The sequence below is a fragment of the Pseudoliparis swirei genome, chromosome 3, assembly GCF_029220125.1.
Source record: "Pseudoliparis swirei isolate HS2019 ecotype Mariana Trench chromosome 3, NWPU_hadal_v1, whole genome shotgun sequence".
In the NCBI taxonomy this organism is placed as follows: Eukaryota; Metazoa; Chordata; class Actinopteri; order Perciformes; family Liparidae; genus Pseudoliparis; species Pseudoliparis swirei.
In genome coordinates, this window is record NC_079390.1 from 12333493 (window position 1) to 12346116 (window position 12624).

Consider the following 12624-nt stretch of genomic DNA (forward strand, 5'->3'; position numbering starts at 1 on the left):
ATACTAGTATACATCTCACCTAAAAAGAGCTCTATCCTTTACAGCTATGTGTAATATTCAATTCGTGCTCATCCTTACTCTTCAATCAACCCCCAATTAACTAAAATGTCTGACCGTCTGTGGAACTCCATATGAACAGCGACTCAGAAGCACACGTAGTACACACGGTGCACCGGGTGTACAGCAGCACATTTACACACAGATTACACGGAAGCCATTGTGTCCCGCCAGTCAGCTGTGTATTTTGGAGAAAACTGGTCTAAAAGTGAGACGAAGCACACGTTGAAATGTGTGCAACAGATGGCTCGTGGTCACCGAGGGGCTCTAAGCATCTGCAAGCCAACGGCCTGTGCTCCTGCTCCGAGTATCAGGGAAGCTCAGCTCCCTGGAGGATGCGGCTAAAATCAGTGTGAGAAGCAGAGGGCTGTAACTGACCGTGGTGACTCCTCATCAGCGCACCAGACAGATATCAGCCCCCATGATAAGACAGAAATAAAACTCCTCATCGCCTCGTCAGACTTTTATAGCTTTGGGAGATAAAGTTAACAGTTGAGATCTTGTGTGGTTGCATGTGCGCGGGCGCAGTCGATAAGAATAAGACTCATTGTTTTGAACTCTCCAGTCAAAACAATACAACCCAGAGTTTGACCATGAAGGCTGCGGTCCTCCCCCGCTGAGGCCGCTCTGTCGACTCCAACAGGACGAGGTCCAAGCTGCTCTGGCAGGCGGCCAGAGGAGAGCTAAAGGACCGGCCGACTGCCAACGCACTATATATATAATCAACAGGAGAAGCTAGGAAACCAACTTCTGTCCCGAGGTCCTATTCAGCGCCCTGCGGCTCATCGTTTATGTGAAACACGAATCTGCAGGCGCGTTAGTGTGGAAGAAATGTCATTTCTAATGCATTGAAAAGGCTGAGGGGGAAAACAAGTCAATGATTAACACATGAATAGTGATGAGAGGCGCTTCTGTGTGTGTTCAGTGATTCATGCTGCGACGTGGTCGCTAAACCCCGGATTTGTTTCATTACACAAACGATCCATTTGGACAATAACACAGTCATAATAACCCGCTGGGTCACTGCGCTTTTCATTTTTAGAAGTGTTTATGATTTGATGTAAATATTGGAAATTGTTGTGGCATTTGCTTTGTGACTAATATTCTTTGAGTTTACTCGGTGGGAAGTTTCCAGCCGGCCGGAGCCAGTCGGCTCCTCTCTCGATCTTTGTGTTGAAATGACTGAAGGGCCGTCTCGTGCTCCGAGGTGGCGTCGGCGATGACCTCGGCCACGTGCGTGTCATGACTCGGCGCCTGCGCTCTTCTTCTCTCCGCAGTGCAAACACATCCTGGCCGTGTACCTGTGTCAGGCCACGGGGGGGACGCTGCAGGAGAGCGTCTCCGATCAGCAGATGTCCACGCTGCTCAGCGGGACCGCCGCCATGTGACTCCCAGGTGTGTTCAGGGCGGCAGGTTGACCCTCTCGGACGAGAGAGAGAGAGAGAGACTATGTTTTGGAGACTTTGGGTCACCGCGGACAGGACCGGAGCACGAGAACACCGCCGCGGTTTCTGCCCTTTGATTTGTCTCCATGAAAGACACCAGCTGTTGCTTTATTTGTTGCTTCTTTTTGGAGAGTTTTCCATTGGTTTCCAGGGAAACTGCACAGCTGTTCATCGAAAATGTGCGGCGTTATTTTTAGGGTTTTTTTCTTCTACCAGAAGCGGCCTCAATTAGGGAGGTTTAGTGAGCCTCTGCCCGACTTCAGAAGCATTTGAGTGTTCCAGTGTTTCCGAGGTGTCGCATGTAGAAATAAATCGTCATGTGTTATAAAGTTGTAATTAAGGAATACAGACTGATCTGTGACAATATAAACATTGCCTTTTATCAACAAAATAATTCACCATACATACAGGTTGCATCATGTTAAATAGCAGTATCGGTTCGCACTTGCAGTTCAGACAGAATGGCCTCTCGGGAGGCGGAGCCTCAACACGTAGCATACGACAGACTGATGGGCTTCGGGATGAGAGGCAGGAATGTTGAACCGGATCAACGTGGTATTGTCCATCTCACCTTTTTAAAATCACAAAAGAAGGCAATTGTTTGACATCAATGTAGAAAGTTGGACACCTCCAGTACGTATTGTTACACATCAATAAACACAGACATTGACACAACAGTACAGCGCGGTTACAGTATCGATGTCTCCATTGGAATGTACTAAAACTTTGGCACACTCCTGTATTTAGCCCTTGGAGTTCGTTAGAGGTGGGACACTGGACACAACGGCAAATGACGGGCGACGGTGAAGCAGCGGAGGCTTCTGAAACACCAACACGACCACCAATAAAGCCCACCCAACGGGGAATCACACAAAATATCAGTGCAATGTGTTTTGATTTGTGTAGTTAAGCTCCGAGGTGACCTTTGTTTTTTTTTCTCAAGTTACGCTCCAAACAAAACTGCTTTAATTCATTTAGTGTGTGTGCTTAATCACCCCCACGCAGATGTATTAAGTTGTATAAGCTCACCGGAGCATTCACAATAATGCCGATGACCAAGAGAAACGGACAAAGCTCAAGATTGTGAAACCTCGACGCTGCAGACGAGCACCGTCGAGTGCAAAGGAGGAAGAATTTGTTCCTCAGAAAACATTTCATCATTGTTACCTGATTCAAAATGATGTTTTATTTGGGCTTCAGCTGGACATTCTTTTACTAGCATTCGAGAGTAAAGCAAATTGAGTCCTTAGTGCAACATGTTTTCGAGGCTTGTTCCTTTAAACAGGAGCGTCTTAAACAAAGGAAAGTGCGTCTTTGAACCCTGCAGCTTGTTGGAGGACCGATGAGAGCCTCGGGGGCCCAGCTGTGTCTGAGAGGGGGGGGGGGCAATGTAAATGGTGCTTTATGCGATGTAAGCCATTAAATACATGTGTACCAGAAGCTTGGGTGAGGAGGGCAGAGAAACGTAAATTGCATTGATTTGAAGTGTCAAATGTGCCGTTGACGGCTCAAAGCAAAATGCCATGTTCTATAAAGGTTCCCATCATCTCCCCACTTCCTGAGCTTTTGGCTGAAGAAATGTCAACATGGAAACGATATGGCGCCCCGCCGCCGGTGTGTTTCGCTAAACTGCTTCTTTTGTCTGGGTCTGTGTGACTCGTGCTGTTTATTTAGGGGCCACAACAATGTTCTGAGCCACAGGGGGTCATTTGGGGACGGGAGATGATTCACGGGACGGGCAACGCCTTCCTGTCTCGTGTCCTGCATCTCCTCCCCACTTGTAATTAAGTATGTCTGAGGGTCGTTTCTGATCCCGCTGTCGACGCAGGTGTAGCAGCGGAACAACACTGGCACTTAGTTGAAGCAATAACTCACATCTCTGCTATAAAAATAGTATCGATAGAGAAAACCTTCTTGTATATCGATCCAGTGACGGTCGTGAGTTTACGGAGGGGAAACCAGCCAAGAAATAACCTAAATATGGACGACTACCACTGTCGATCCACAAGTACAAATCTAGCCACACAAAGTGATTTTGATCTTCAAATAAATAAATTAAAACACTGACATAAAATACCAGAGCAAAAAGGAGTGTTTAGAGTTGAGATTCAGAAAGATAAATAGCATCTTAGAATGTAGTTTGGATCCTTTCACAGTCCACAAATCCAATTAGCTTCAACATGACATAAAAGTCAGAAATCCTTCACAATAAAAGGGTCACATAAGACTCTCCACTCAACATCACACTGCCTGACTCATAAATAAATGTCCACATTCAAGGCGCGTTTGACATCGGTTCTTCACATCTTGCCCTCGCTCTGTAAACATATCGACCTCAGTGTAAATGAAAGCGACACATGGAGCTCTCTCTATAGCAGAGGGTCGATGGTCACGTGGATCTGGTCTCTGGTGCGTCTGCTGCCGTTGGAGCTCAGGTACGGCTCCTCCCGGCGGCAGAGGAAGTGCCGGGTCAGGATCTTGCGGAAGGTGTTCCGGAAGTCCTGGATGCGGTAAGCGTAGATGATGGGGTTGACCGCGGAGTTGGCGTGCGACAGGATGATGGCGACGTACATGCCGATCTCGTGCTTTTGCGGCTGCTTGTAAAACAGCGTGATGCAGTTGAGGACGTGGACGGGCAGCCAGCAGACGGCGAACAGTCCCACGATGATGGAGAGGGATTTGGCCGCCCGGATCTCTTTCTGCAGCAGCCCGTGGTTCTGGCTGTCCCCGTTGCCCACGCACTTGAGCTCGATCAGCCTCAGCTGCTTCCTGGCCACGGTGAAGATCTTCAGGTAAATGCCCAGCATGATGAGCAGCGGGGGCAGCACGCACACAAAGAAGTTAAAGTAGACCATGTACTGCATGTCGACCACGCTCTCAAACAAGCACTTGGTCTCGCAGCTCTGAAGGAAGTCTCCGGCGGCCCTCGGCTCCGACGCGAGGCCGGCGCTCGTGGCGTTGTCCGCCCCGGAGCTTCTGTTCCCGCAGCTCTTGGACTTCAAGTTCCAGCCGAAGAAGGGGATGAGGCCGATGACGAAGGAGAGGATCCAGAGGATGGCGATGATCTCTCTGGCCGTCTTCCCCGTCATCAGCTCCTTGTACCTGGAGAAAGACGCAGCACAGGCAACCGGATTAATCATTTCCCCAGCGTGGAGGTTTTGGACAAGAGTCACACTCAAAGGAGTGTCTGTAGTTTTGCTCGTCGAGCGTGAGGCTGATGTCGGCCTGTTGGCGGCGGCTCACATTATTCTGATGCAGCTCCCTCTGTGACCTCGATGCACATCGGCCTCATACAGGCTGGAGTCAGGCAGACCACATGAAGCATCACGGTGAATCGCTGTGACGTGGTGCATTCATGTGTTGTAGAAAATATATTATCTTCACAGTCCTTTTTATTTATTTAACTATTTGTACTTTAAAGCATAAACCAAAAACGGCAAGGCAAAAAGGCAAGTGTCCATTCCCTCTGACACAGGCGAATCCATCCTATCGTTGATCATTAAAACTTGGACGGAGATCTGCATTAAAGCCCAAAAGCTTCAAAATTCATTTTAACAATGATGTTGGATTTCCTGAAGATGGAACACTGTTAACATTAAACGTCCCAGTGATGGACCTGACACTCAGATGCCGGAGCTTCACGCCAGTGCATGAATGCACCCTCAAATCAACAGCAGTTTGTGTGTTTTTAATCGGTATGACCTGCGTCACATCTTGCTTTATTAATCTTCATGTTACATCTGAGCTTATTGTCAGCTGCTCAATGAAAGCAGGAGGTCTGCTGACAGTCTCTCGCTGACGGCTTCACTCAACACACATATTGCTAAAATTACACTCACCTTGCTTGAGGTGTTGAGGCATTAAAATGAAGACTTTATCGGTATTCATTTATTATTCTTTTCTGTCTCATCTTTGTGCTTCTTTTTGTTTGATGCCGAGACCGTCACTCTCGTTCCATCTGTTAGTTTTCACCATTGATAAAAAGGGATGACTGTTATGTATCAGATCAATCCACAGCTTCCGCATGTTTTCCATGAAGCTCGTCACTCACCAGAATGGGACATGAAATTATGAACGGCGGAACTCGGGGATGACTCACGCAACTGTCGTTCCAACTGTCCGTCACATGAACGGCACTCGGAGCAGTTTCCTCAAAGTGCATCAGGCGAGCGGCCGCATGGTAATACACACAAAAGCCAGTTTTAGCTGGACGTGACAGAAAAAACAGCTGCACCTTACATGGTCACACAATATCAGCACTTGTGTGTATAAATATATATGTATATGCATGTGTGTGTGGAAAATTAAATATGTGTTAAGTTGTTGAAGGGTTCATAACTGACTATGAAGCTATAAGTGCCAGTCAGTTGGTGTGTGTGTGTGTGTCTGTGTGTCTGTGTGTCTGTGTGTGTGTGTGTGTGTGTGCTTCACATATCTTGTGAACAGAGCAGACTTGGCGCTGCGTTGCACTGAGCGCCCTCAGAGGGTCTTTACAGGCTCATTGAATGCAGTTCATATCAACTTCACTCCAAACGGCCTCTTCCCCTCAGCGCTGCAGCACCTCCAACAGACAATGGACCACTCGTGTCACAGAATGTCATGACAGAGTATATATATATATATATATATAGTATGTCTTCAAATAGCCATGGAATACTATACCATTAAAAGTGTACGTCATAAGAATTCTTGGTATTTACACTCGTACTCAAATTACAGCCTGCGGGCCAAAGGGATGTCTGTGTGTATGTCATGAAAAGTCGTTAAACTGTCAGAGTATATTATGTAAAAAAACAACATAGTATTATATGCTCTGAAATTGTCTTAATGTATAGTCTGGAGTTTGGAAAAGTCAGTCTTTATTTTTTGGGGTATATTATGTCATAAGAAAGGTTACAAAAATATCATAAGTCATAATATGATAACTGAATAATGTAATAATTTAAATTAATTAAAAACTCAGTGTAGAACTCCACAGATAATGTAATAAAACTATGAGTGCATAACATAACAGTTTAGTGAATAATGTTATACGTTATTACATTATGTACAAATTATCACAATTATTTGTTAAAGTTTGGGAACACTTCATACATTAGATCAGTGGTTCTCAAATGGTGGTACGTGTACCCCTGGGGGTACATTAGGGCACTCCAGGGGGTACGGGAGATTTTTCTAAATATATTTAAAATTGGTATCAATTAAAAAATCTTTTAAAAATAGATAATTAATGCATATTCAATTAAATGTAAATGTAAATTCATAAACTTAATTGTATATATTCTAATCTAAATCAGACACTGATGGCCCAGAACTTTGTATTAAATATTTTTTTCAACCACTAATGTGTCGCGCTGGTGAGCGGTACTGGTCCGTATACATATTTCATACATCACTGAAAAGGTTGAGAACCACTGCATTAGATACGTCACACAAGAGGCATATTTCCTCTTCAGCTAATGTTTATTTTGGGAAGTGTTGAACAATGTTGTGCAACCAGAAACACAAATATGCAAAACACACAAAACCAACTCTGAAACTCAAGTTCAGTGGATAAACATTTTTGGCAAGAATGGCGGGAAAAGCTGTGGACCCTTTTTAAAACTGATGAAAATGTCTGAAAGTACACGTATAATTTTTGTTTTTTTGTTTTTAGTTTAGAATGATCATTTTCTTATTATGTCATAACTTATTACACCAAACACGTCACACGCTTATGGTTCTCTTACACTATGTGCTGATTACTGCCTTATGAGCTTTTATTTCACTGAAATTACTACATTACGGCAGGTATTACACCATGAGTTGACGAAGGTCCTGAATGATACATAGACGTTTTCTTTCTTGTTTTTTTATGAACCTGCATAAATACTAATATTGTAGAAGTTACAAAAAGGATAGACAAACAAGTCTTTTCTTTTAGCACAGATAACACCATCAACCAAATTACAAGAAGACGTTAGTCCAAAAAGACACTGTGTTACCATAGTGACACACTGAAGCCTTCGAGGGGCCGTGTCAGTGTGAAGGACCAGAGATTATGGGCAGTTATGTCCATAGTTCCCTTAGGAGGAGGAGGAGGAGGTCCTCTCGTCTACTGCTCCTGCGACTCGCCGCAGATAAGAGAGGAGAGCTACAATATAATGGAGTTATCCTTCACAACAATAAAACATCATGGTGACTATTTCCACTTATATATACACACAAATAACATCATAGTGTAGAATGCCATTTCAGTATAGTACAGTCTGACATAATGTCATTATCTAGGATGTCAGAGTTTTGGTCCAAAGTAAACTGGAAAACACAAACGTTTGGAAGTGGTACAAGTCACAAAAGGTCGTCGTGTCCCATCCCACTAAGAAGTGTCCTCTGCATTTCTAAAGATCCTTGTCTACACTCAGCGTGTGTGTTGCCGGGATGTCCGAGGCCAAAGTTGCAACCAAACTCTTTCTCGCTTCCCCGGAGTGAGGAGCGGTTTCCTGAAGTGGCCAAGCAATATTTATTCACATCCCCAAATGTACATTCAGAGAGTTATGGCTTGCCACCGTGGACACATTCCTTGTGTGATTCAGGCATGTCATACTTCTGCCTCGTCACTTAGAAATAAAACAAAAAGCAGGATTGTGCAGACACTGACGTAGACGATCAGTGAGCTATAAGTAACCATATAGCGGGAAAATATGCAAAAAGGAAGGAATGTATTGCTATATATATATATATTGCTATATATATATATATATATATATATATAAATACATTTAAATCATGTTAATCATGATGCATTTATATATATATATATATATATATATATATAAATATTCCGGACAGAGTTCACCATAACGATCGACCCAGTGCTATTGTAATGCCCTTTTCTCACTTTTTTTCAGTTTTTGGATGTTTTGGAACGTCTGTGCCTTGGAGCTTTAAGCTACACCACCAATTCATCGCTTTCCGTGGGATTTATATGTAAATAAAACAATAAAAAGAAAGCCATCCCATTAGAGGCTGAAAGAAACGAGAATGAAGCCGGGCTGTGAGGAAGTGGGTTAAAAATGCGGCAAATCCCTCAGACTTTTATAGCACAGACAGGAAGTATGCACCATCAACGCGTGGTTTCAGAAGCAGAAAACCTTGCTCGTAATATGAAATTAATATGTCTGTGAATCAAACAACACTTGGAAAAGCACTTTCCAATCATTAGCCCAGTCTAGCTCAGAGCGCGAATAAAAAGCAGCCCCGTCTTAATAACTAATACTCCCAACACTCAATTATTTATCAGTGGTGTGCCAGCCCCCCTCTGTCCGGTGACCCCCTTCCGGGGTGTGTGTATGCAAACAGAGCTGTTCAGCATTTGCATTATGAATTGCATTTGTGAGCGTGACTCTAAAAAACAAGTTGTATAAGACACGTTACGGTACATCTAATCTTGTCCTTATGGCTCATCACTGAAGTGAGTTATTTCCCTCACAAAATGCATTCTGTGGTCAGTTTCTTTAACCTCCTGCCAGTAACCATCCTGAGTTCAGCGCCCCGCTGCGTTCCTGAAGCAGCTCTCGGTGTCGCTTTGTGTCTGCAGCTGGACGCGTCTCACCACCAGCTTCTTGTGTTCCTCTCCACCCATCAACGGAGGAGCCTCCACTGGCTCTGGAACTTTTCGAAATGTTTTCATTATTCAGGAAACACGGCAGCAGGATGTACATTGAGGATGACATCGTATCACACCCGCTACAAACACAGGAAGACCCTCGAACTGCATTAGAATGACGGAGCCCACTTTTACTGACCACCCTGCTGCTGCTGCTGCTGTGGGTGGGGGGGGGGGGGGGGGGCGCTTTTATGTGATAAAGGTTATTAGAAAGCCCGACCAGCACAGAGGGAAAACATGGCTGGAGCGTATTTTTCTAGGAATGGCAACCAAGTGAAGGGAGCGGGTTGAGTGGGTGTGCACCGCTGTCATCTCATTAATAGATCTGGCTTTGGCCTTTCACGTCCAAGAAAAACATCTGTGAAAACACTTTAGTCTGAGAGTCCCAAAGGCCTGCATACTGGCCACACACACACACACACACACACACACACACACACACACACACACACACACACACACACACACACACACACACACACACACACACACACACACACACACACACACACACACACATCACTGTGGACATGTCATTTGAGCTGAACGTACAAACTGGTCTTATGTTTCTGTTTCAGAGGACACTATAAAATGGAAAGTTATGAGCGTGTTTTACTGTATGAGGAGGCAGAATATGAGCTTTGGTTTCTGTCTGTAAGTCAACAATAGAAGCACAACTGTGGATTGTTTACAAGCCACTTGGTTGACGACTTTTATCCCAGACGATTGTCAAATTGTCCTTTCCTGCCAGCGTTTGAGCCTAATGTGAACGACGGCACAAACCGCCCCCAGAACCACATCCCACAACGATCACTGCAGTGAGTGTCGCCATTCGGAGAAAACACAACTGACAACTCTCCAACATGGTGCCCAAATGCCCAAAACAACAACACCTAGAGACAGACAACTCCAATCTGATAATAAAAGCGTATATTCATCAATACGCGGAGATCTCACTGGCTGTCTCTGCTAATTTCTGTCCCCTCAGGCAGCTCAGAGGGGCCTCCGGTGGCCTTTGCCATCACGGCCTGTAGAAGTGACACAGTGTGGGCAGGTATTGATCCGGCAGGCGGCTCCTGGTGTGTCACATCAAACAGCTCGAGAGCTTTACATCTGTTTTACGAGCTGCAGGAGGCGTCAGATGACTAAGACGATGTCTCTTGTATGCAAATGCAAAGGTTAAAAATCCGTCACTTCGAAGCGTTTGCCAAGTCTGTCTCCAACACCAGATTCAAATATTTTTTGGCCGGTATTATCGGATTATCATTCCCAGTTTGAATATGAACTGTGGTATTTTTACACACGGCATACTGCTCACAGGAAACTGATTGAGATCACAGAGCTGACATACTGATCTTGCAGATTCTCAATTTGATTATTTTCCATATGGGACGTATGCACATGTATAGGTCTGTCTTGGGGAGATGGGATTAAAGCAACTCATTTGTCTGCGAGTTTGACACATTGTGTATTAACTAGTAGTAAACCACCACAGCGCTTTTCATTTAAGTCACAGTCCTTAATTAACTTATAATTGATTATAAAAAACTCTTCTCTTTCATAATCTTCCCTGTTAGCTTGTCTGATGAGAAAAATAACATTAGTCCACAAATAATTGAAAGCACTCACCTCAGAGGAATTTTGATGGCCACATATCGATCAATAGCAATAGCCAGGAGGCTGAAGATGGAGCTTTGTGTCAGTACCAAGACAAAACAGGCCAAGAAGAGGCATCCGTAGAAGTCCAGATGTATGCCGAGGCTGATGGTTATTGCAAAGGGGATGGCGAGGCACCCCACCAGAATATCAGCCACAGCCAGAGACACCAGAAAGTAGTTGGTGGCGTTCTTCAGAGTGGTGTTGATCGCGACGGCCCAGCACACCAGCACGTTGCCCGATATGGAGAGAACAGCAATGACCACTTCAATCACGATGTAGAGCGGATTCATCTCAGCAACTAAAACCTGCAGGCTGAGCATAACAGAGGACGGTCGTCCACACGCACACGCGCTTGCTTCTAGTCACAGAGGAGAAAATAAGTCTTTCTGCTGTAGTGCAGGAATATCCCACAAGTGTGAGCTGCAGAACCAGCCATCTGTTGGAAAGAAAGGAATTCCCTTTAAGGCAGCTCTTGCATCACACAGTTGTCTGAAAGCTGCGTGGAATGCGTGGATCCGACCCGAACACGAGGAACAGACAGAAAGTCACGGGGCGATGTTTCCGCTTACCTTAATGAGCCAGGACATCGTCTCTCTGCGAGAGCTTCAGCGGCATCCGTAGATCCGCAGCGCAGTGTGTCGCACAACTTCCCCAGACAGTTTTGAAGTGGAAGGGGAAACGCCAGAAAAGTAAAGAGGCACAAAAAAAGAAAAGGGAAGAAGAAAAATGTTCCCTCAATTACGCACAGAAGCCACGCCCCAAACACACACACACACACACACACACACACAGTGGTGTAGTCCAGGGTACACGCAGGTATACGGCGTATAGCCTACCCACTTATTCTTCAGTCAGCATTGCGTATACCCACTTCTCAATCACCGCTGGTGCCTGGTGCGCATTATTTATAAAACAGGGCGTTTATCCTTTGGTGTATGGCAGGGCTCTTCAATAGGCGTCCCGCGGGCCGAATCCGGTCCCCGAGTTGCTTTGGACTGGCCCCCGGAGTGTGCTCCAGTAAAAAAAAAATTCTCACACGGCAGAGCGATACGCGCAGCACGGCATCGGAGCTCTGCCGTGTTGCGCGCAGACGGACGCACACGGATGAGCACACTCATCCGTGCACGCCCCCCCCCCCCCGTCAACAACTCTCCTTTGCGCGAGTATACCCACTTCTCCAGGGACCACTACACCACTGCACACACACACACACACACACACACAAACACGCGCGCACGCGGTTACAAGTAGCGCGATGGGGGTGGAATCTCAAACGAGCGTGCCGCTGTGCGTAATTACGCGCGCTATTAATGCCATTCAGCGACGCCTCCACTTGCTTTTCGTTTATTGTAAACGCTGCCGTGTTTGTACAGCACACACACGCACGCACACTCACACTCTCTCACACACACGCACACTCACACTCTCTCTCTCACACACACACACACACACACACACACACATGGCCGCACCTGGTTTCAATCGGGCGATTTACTCGCGTTTTTAATGTTTGCAGATTATTGTTTAGCTTTCGCTTTCGGCTGATGCAAACACATAAACTCAGAGTAAAAGGTAATATATGAATATGGATATCAGTTTTAAAGAGAGGAAAATGCACATAATATTTCTGAGAGCCAGACAAAGTTTGTTTGAATGGCAATGGCAAACCCATTTTATTGTGTAAAGATATTTCCATTATGGATTACCTGCTGCCGAAATGTGTTTAAGTAGAAAAGGTGTGATGTGGGAAGCAGGCAGGATTTTCCAGTCAGTGGTCCCACGTGCCCAAATGTTTCACAACCTGGCACACAGCTT

General features: G+C 45.4%; 2 protein-coding genes across 3 annotated transcripts in view; one reads left to right on the top strand and one right to left on the bottom strand.

Annotated features, from left to right (window-relative positions):
* Window positions 1-3859, top strand: part of zswim7 (zinc finger, SWIM-type containing 7) — a 24038-nt gene extending 20179 nt beyond the window's left edge. The window contains exons 5-6 of the mRNA XM_056411430.1: window positions 1335-1452; window positions 2250-3859. Coding sequence (XP_056267405.1) covers window positions 1335-1445 — 111 coding nt within the window. The 3' untranslated portion in view covers window positions 1446-1452; window positions 2250-3859. The remainder of the gene's footprint in view (window positions 1-1334; window positions 1453-2249) is intronic.
* Window positions 1854-11839, bottom strand: adora2b (adenosine A2b receptor). Of its 2 annotated transcripts, XM_056411428.1 has the most exons (4): window positions 11681-11839; window positions 11379-11455; window positions 10780-11245; window positions 1854-4604 (listed from the first exon to the last, which is right to left on the bottom strand). In XM_056411428.1, the coding sequence occupies exons 3-4, from the start codon at window positions 11127-11129 to the stop codon at window positions 3872-3874; spliced, it is 1083 nt and encodes a 360-aa protein (XP_056267403.1). In that variant the 5' UTR covers window positions 11130-11245; window positions 11379-11455; window positions 11681-11839; the 3' UTR covers window positions 1854-3871. The 2 variants fall into 2 exon arrangements, with proteins under 2 accessions (XP_056267403.1, XP_056267402.1); XM_056411427.1 differs by lacking the exon at window positions 11681-11839 and having other exon boundaries at window positions 11379-11532.
* Between the last annotated feature and the right edge of the window lie 785 nt (window positions 11840-12624).

Coding starts and splice junctions, on each gene's coding strand:
- adora2b (XM_056411428.1), bottom strand. CDS start 11,129: ATGCTCAGCCTGCAGGTTTTAGTTGCTGAGATGAATCCGCTCTACATC. Junction 4,605..10,779: donor GCCATCAAAATTCCTCTGAG/GTGAGTGCTTTC, acceptor GTCTTTCTCCAG/GTACAAGGAGCTGATGACGG.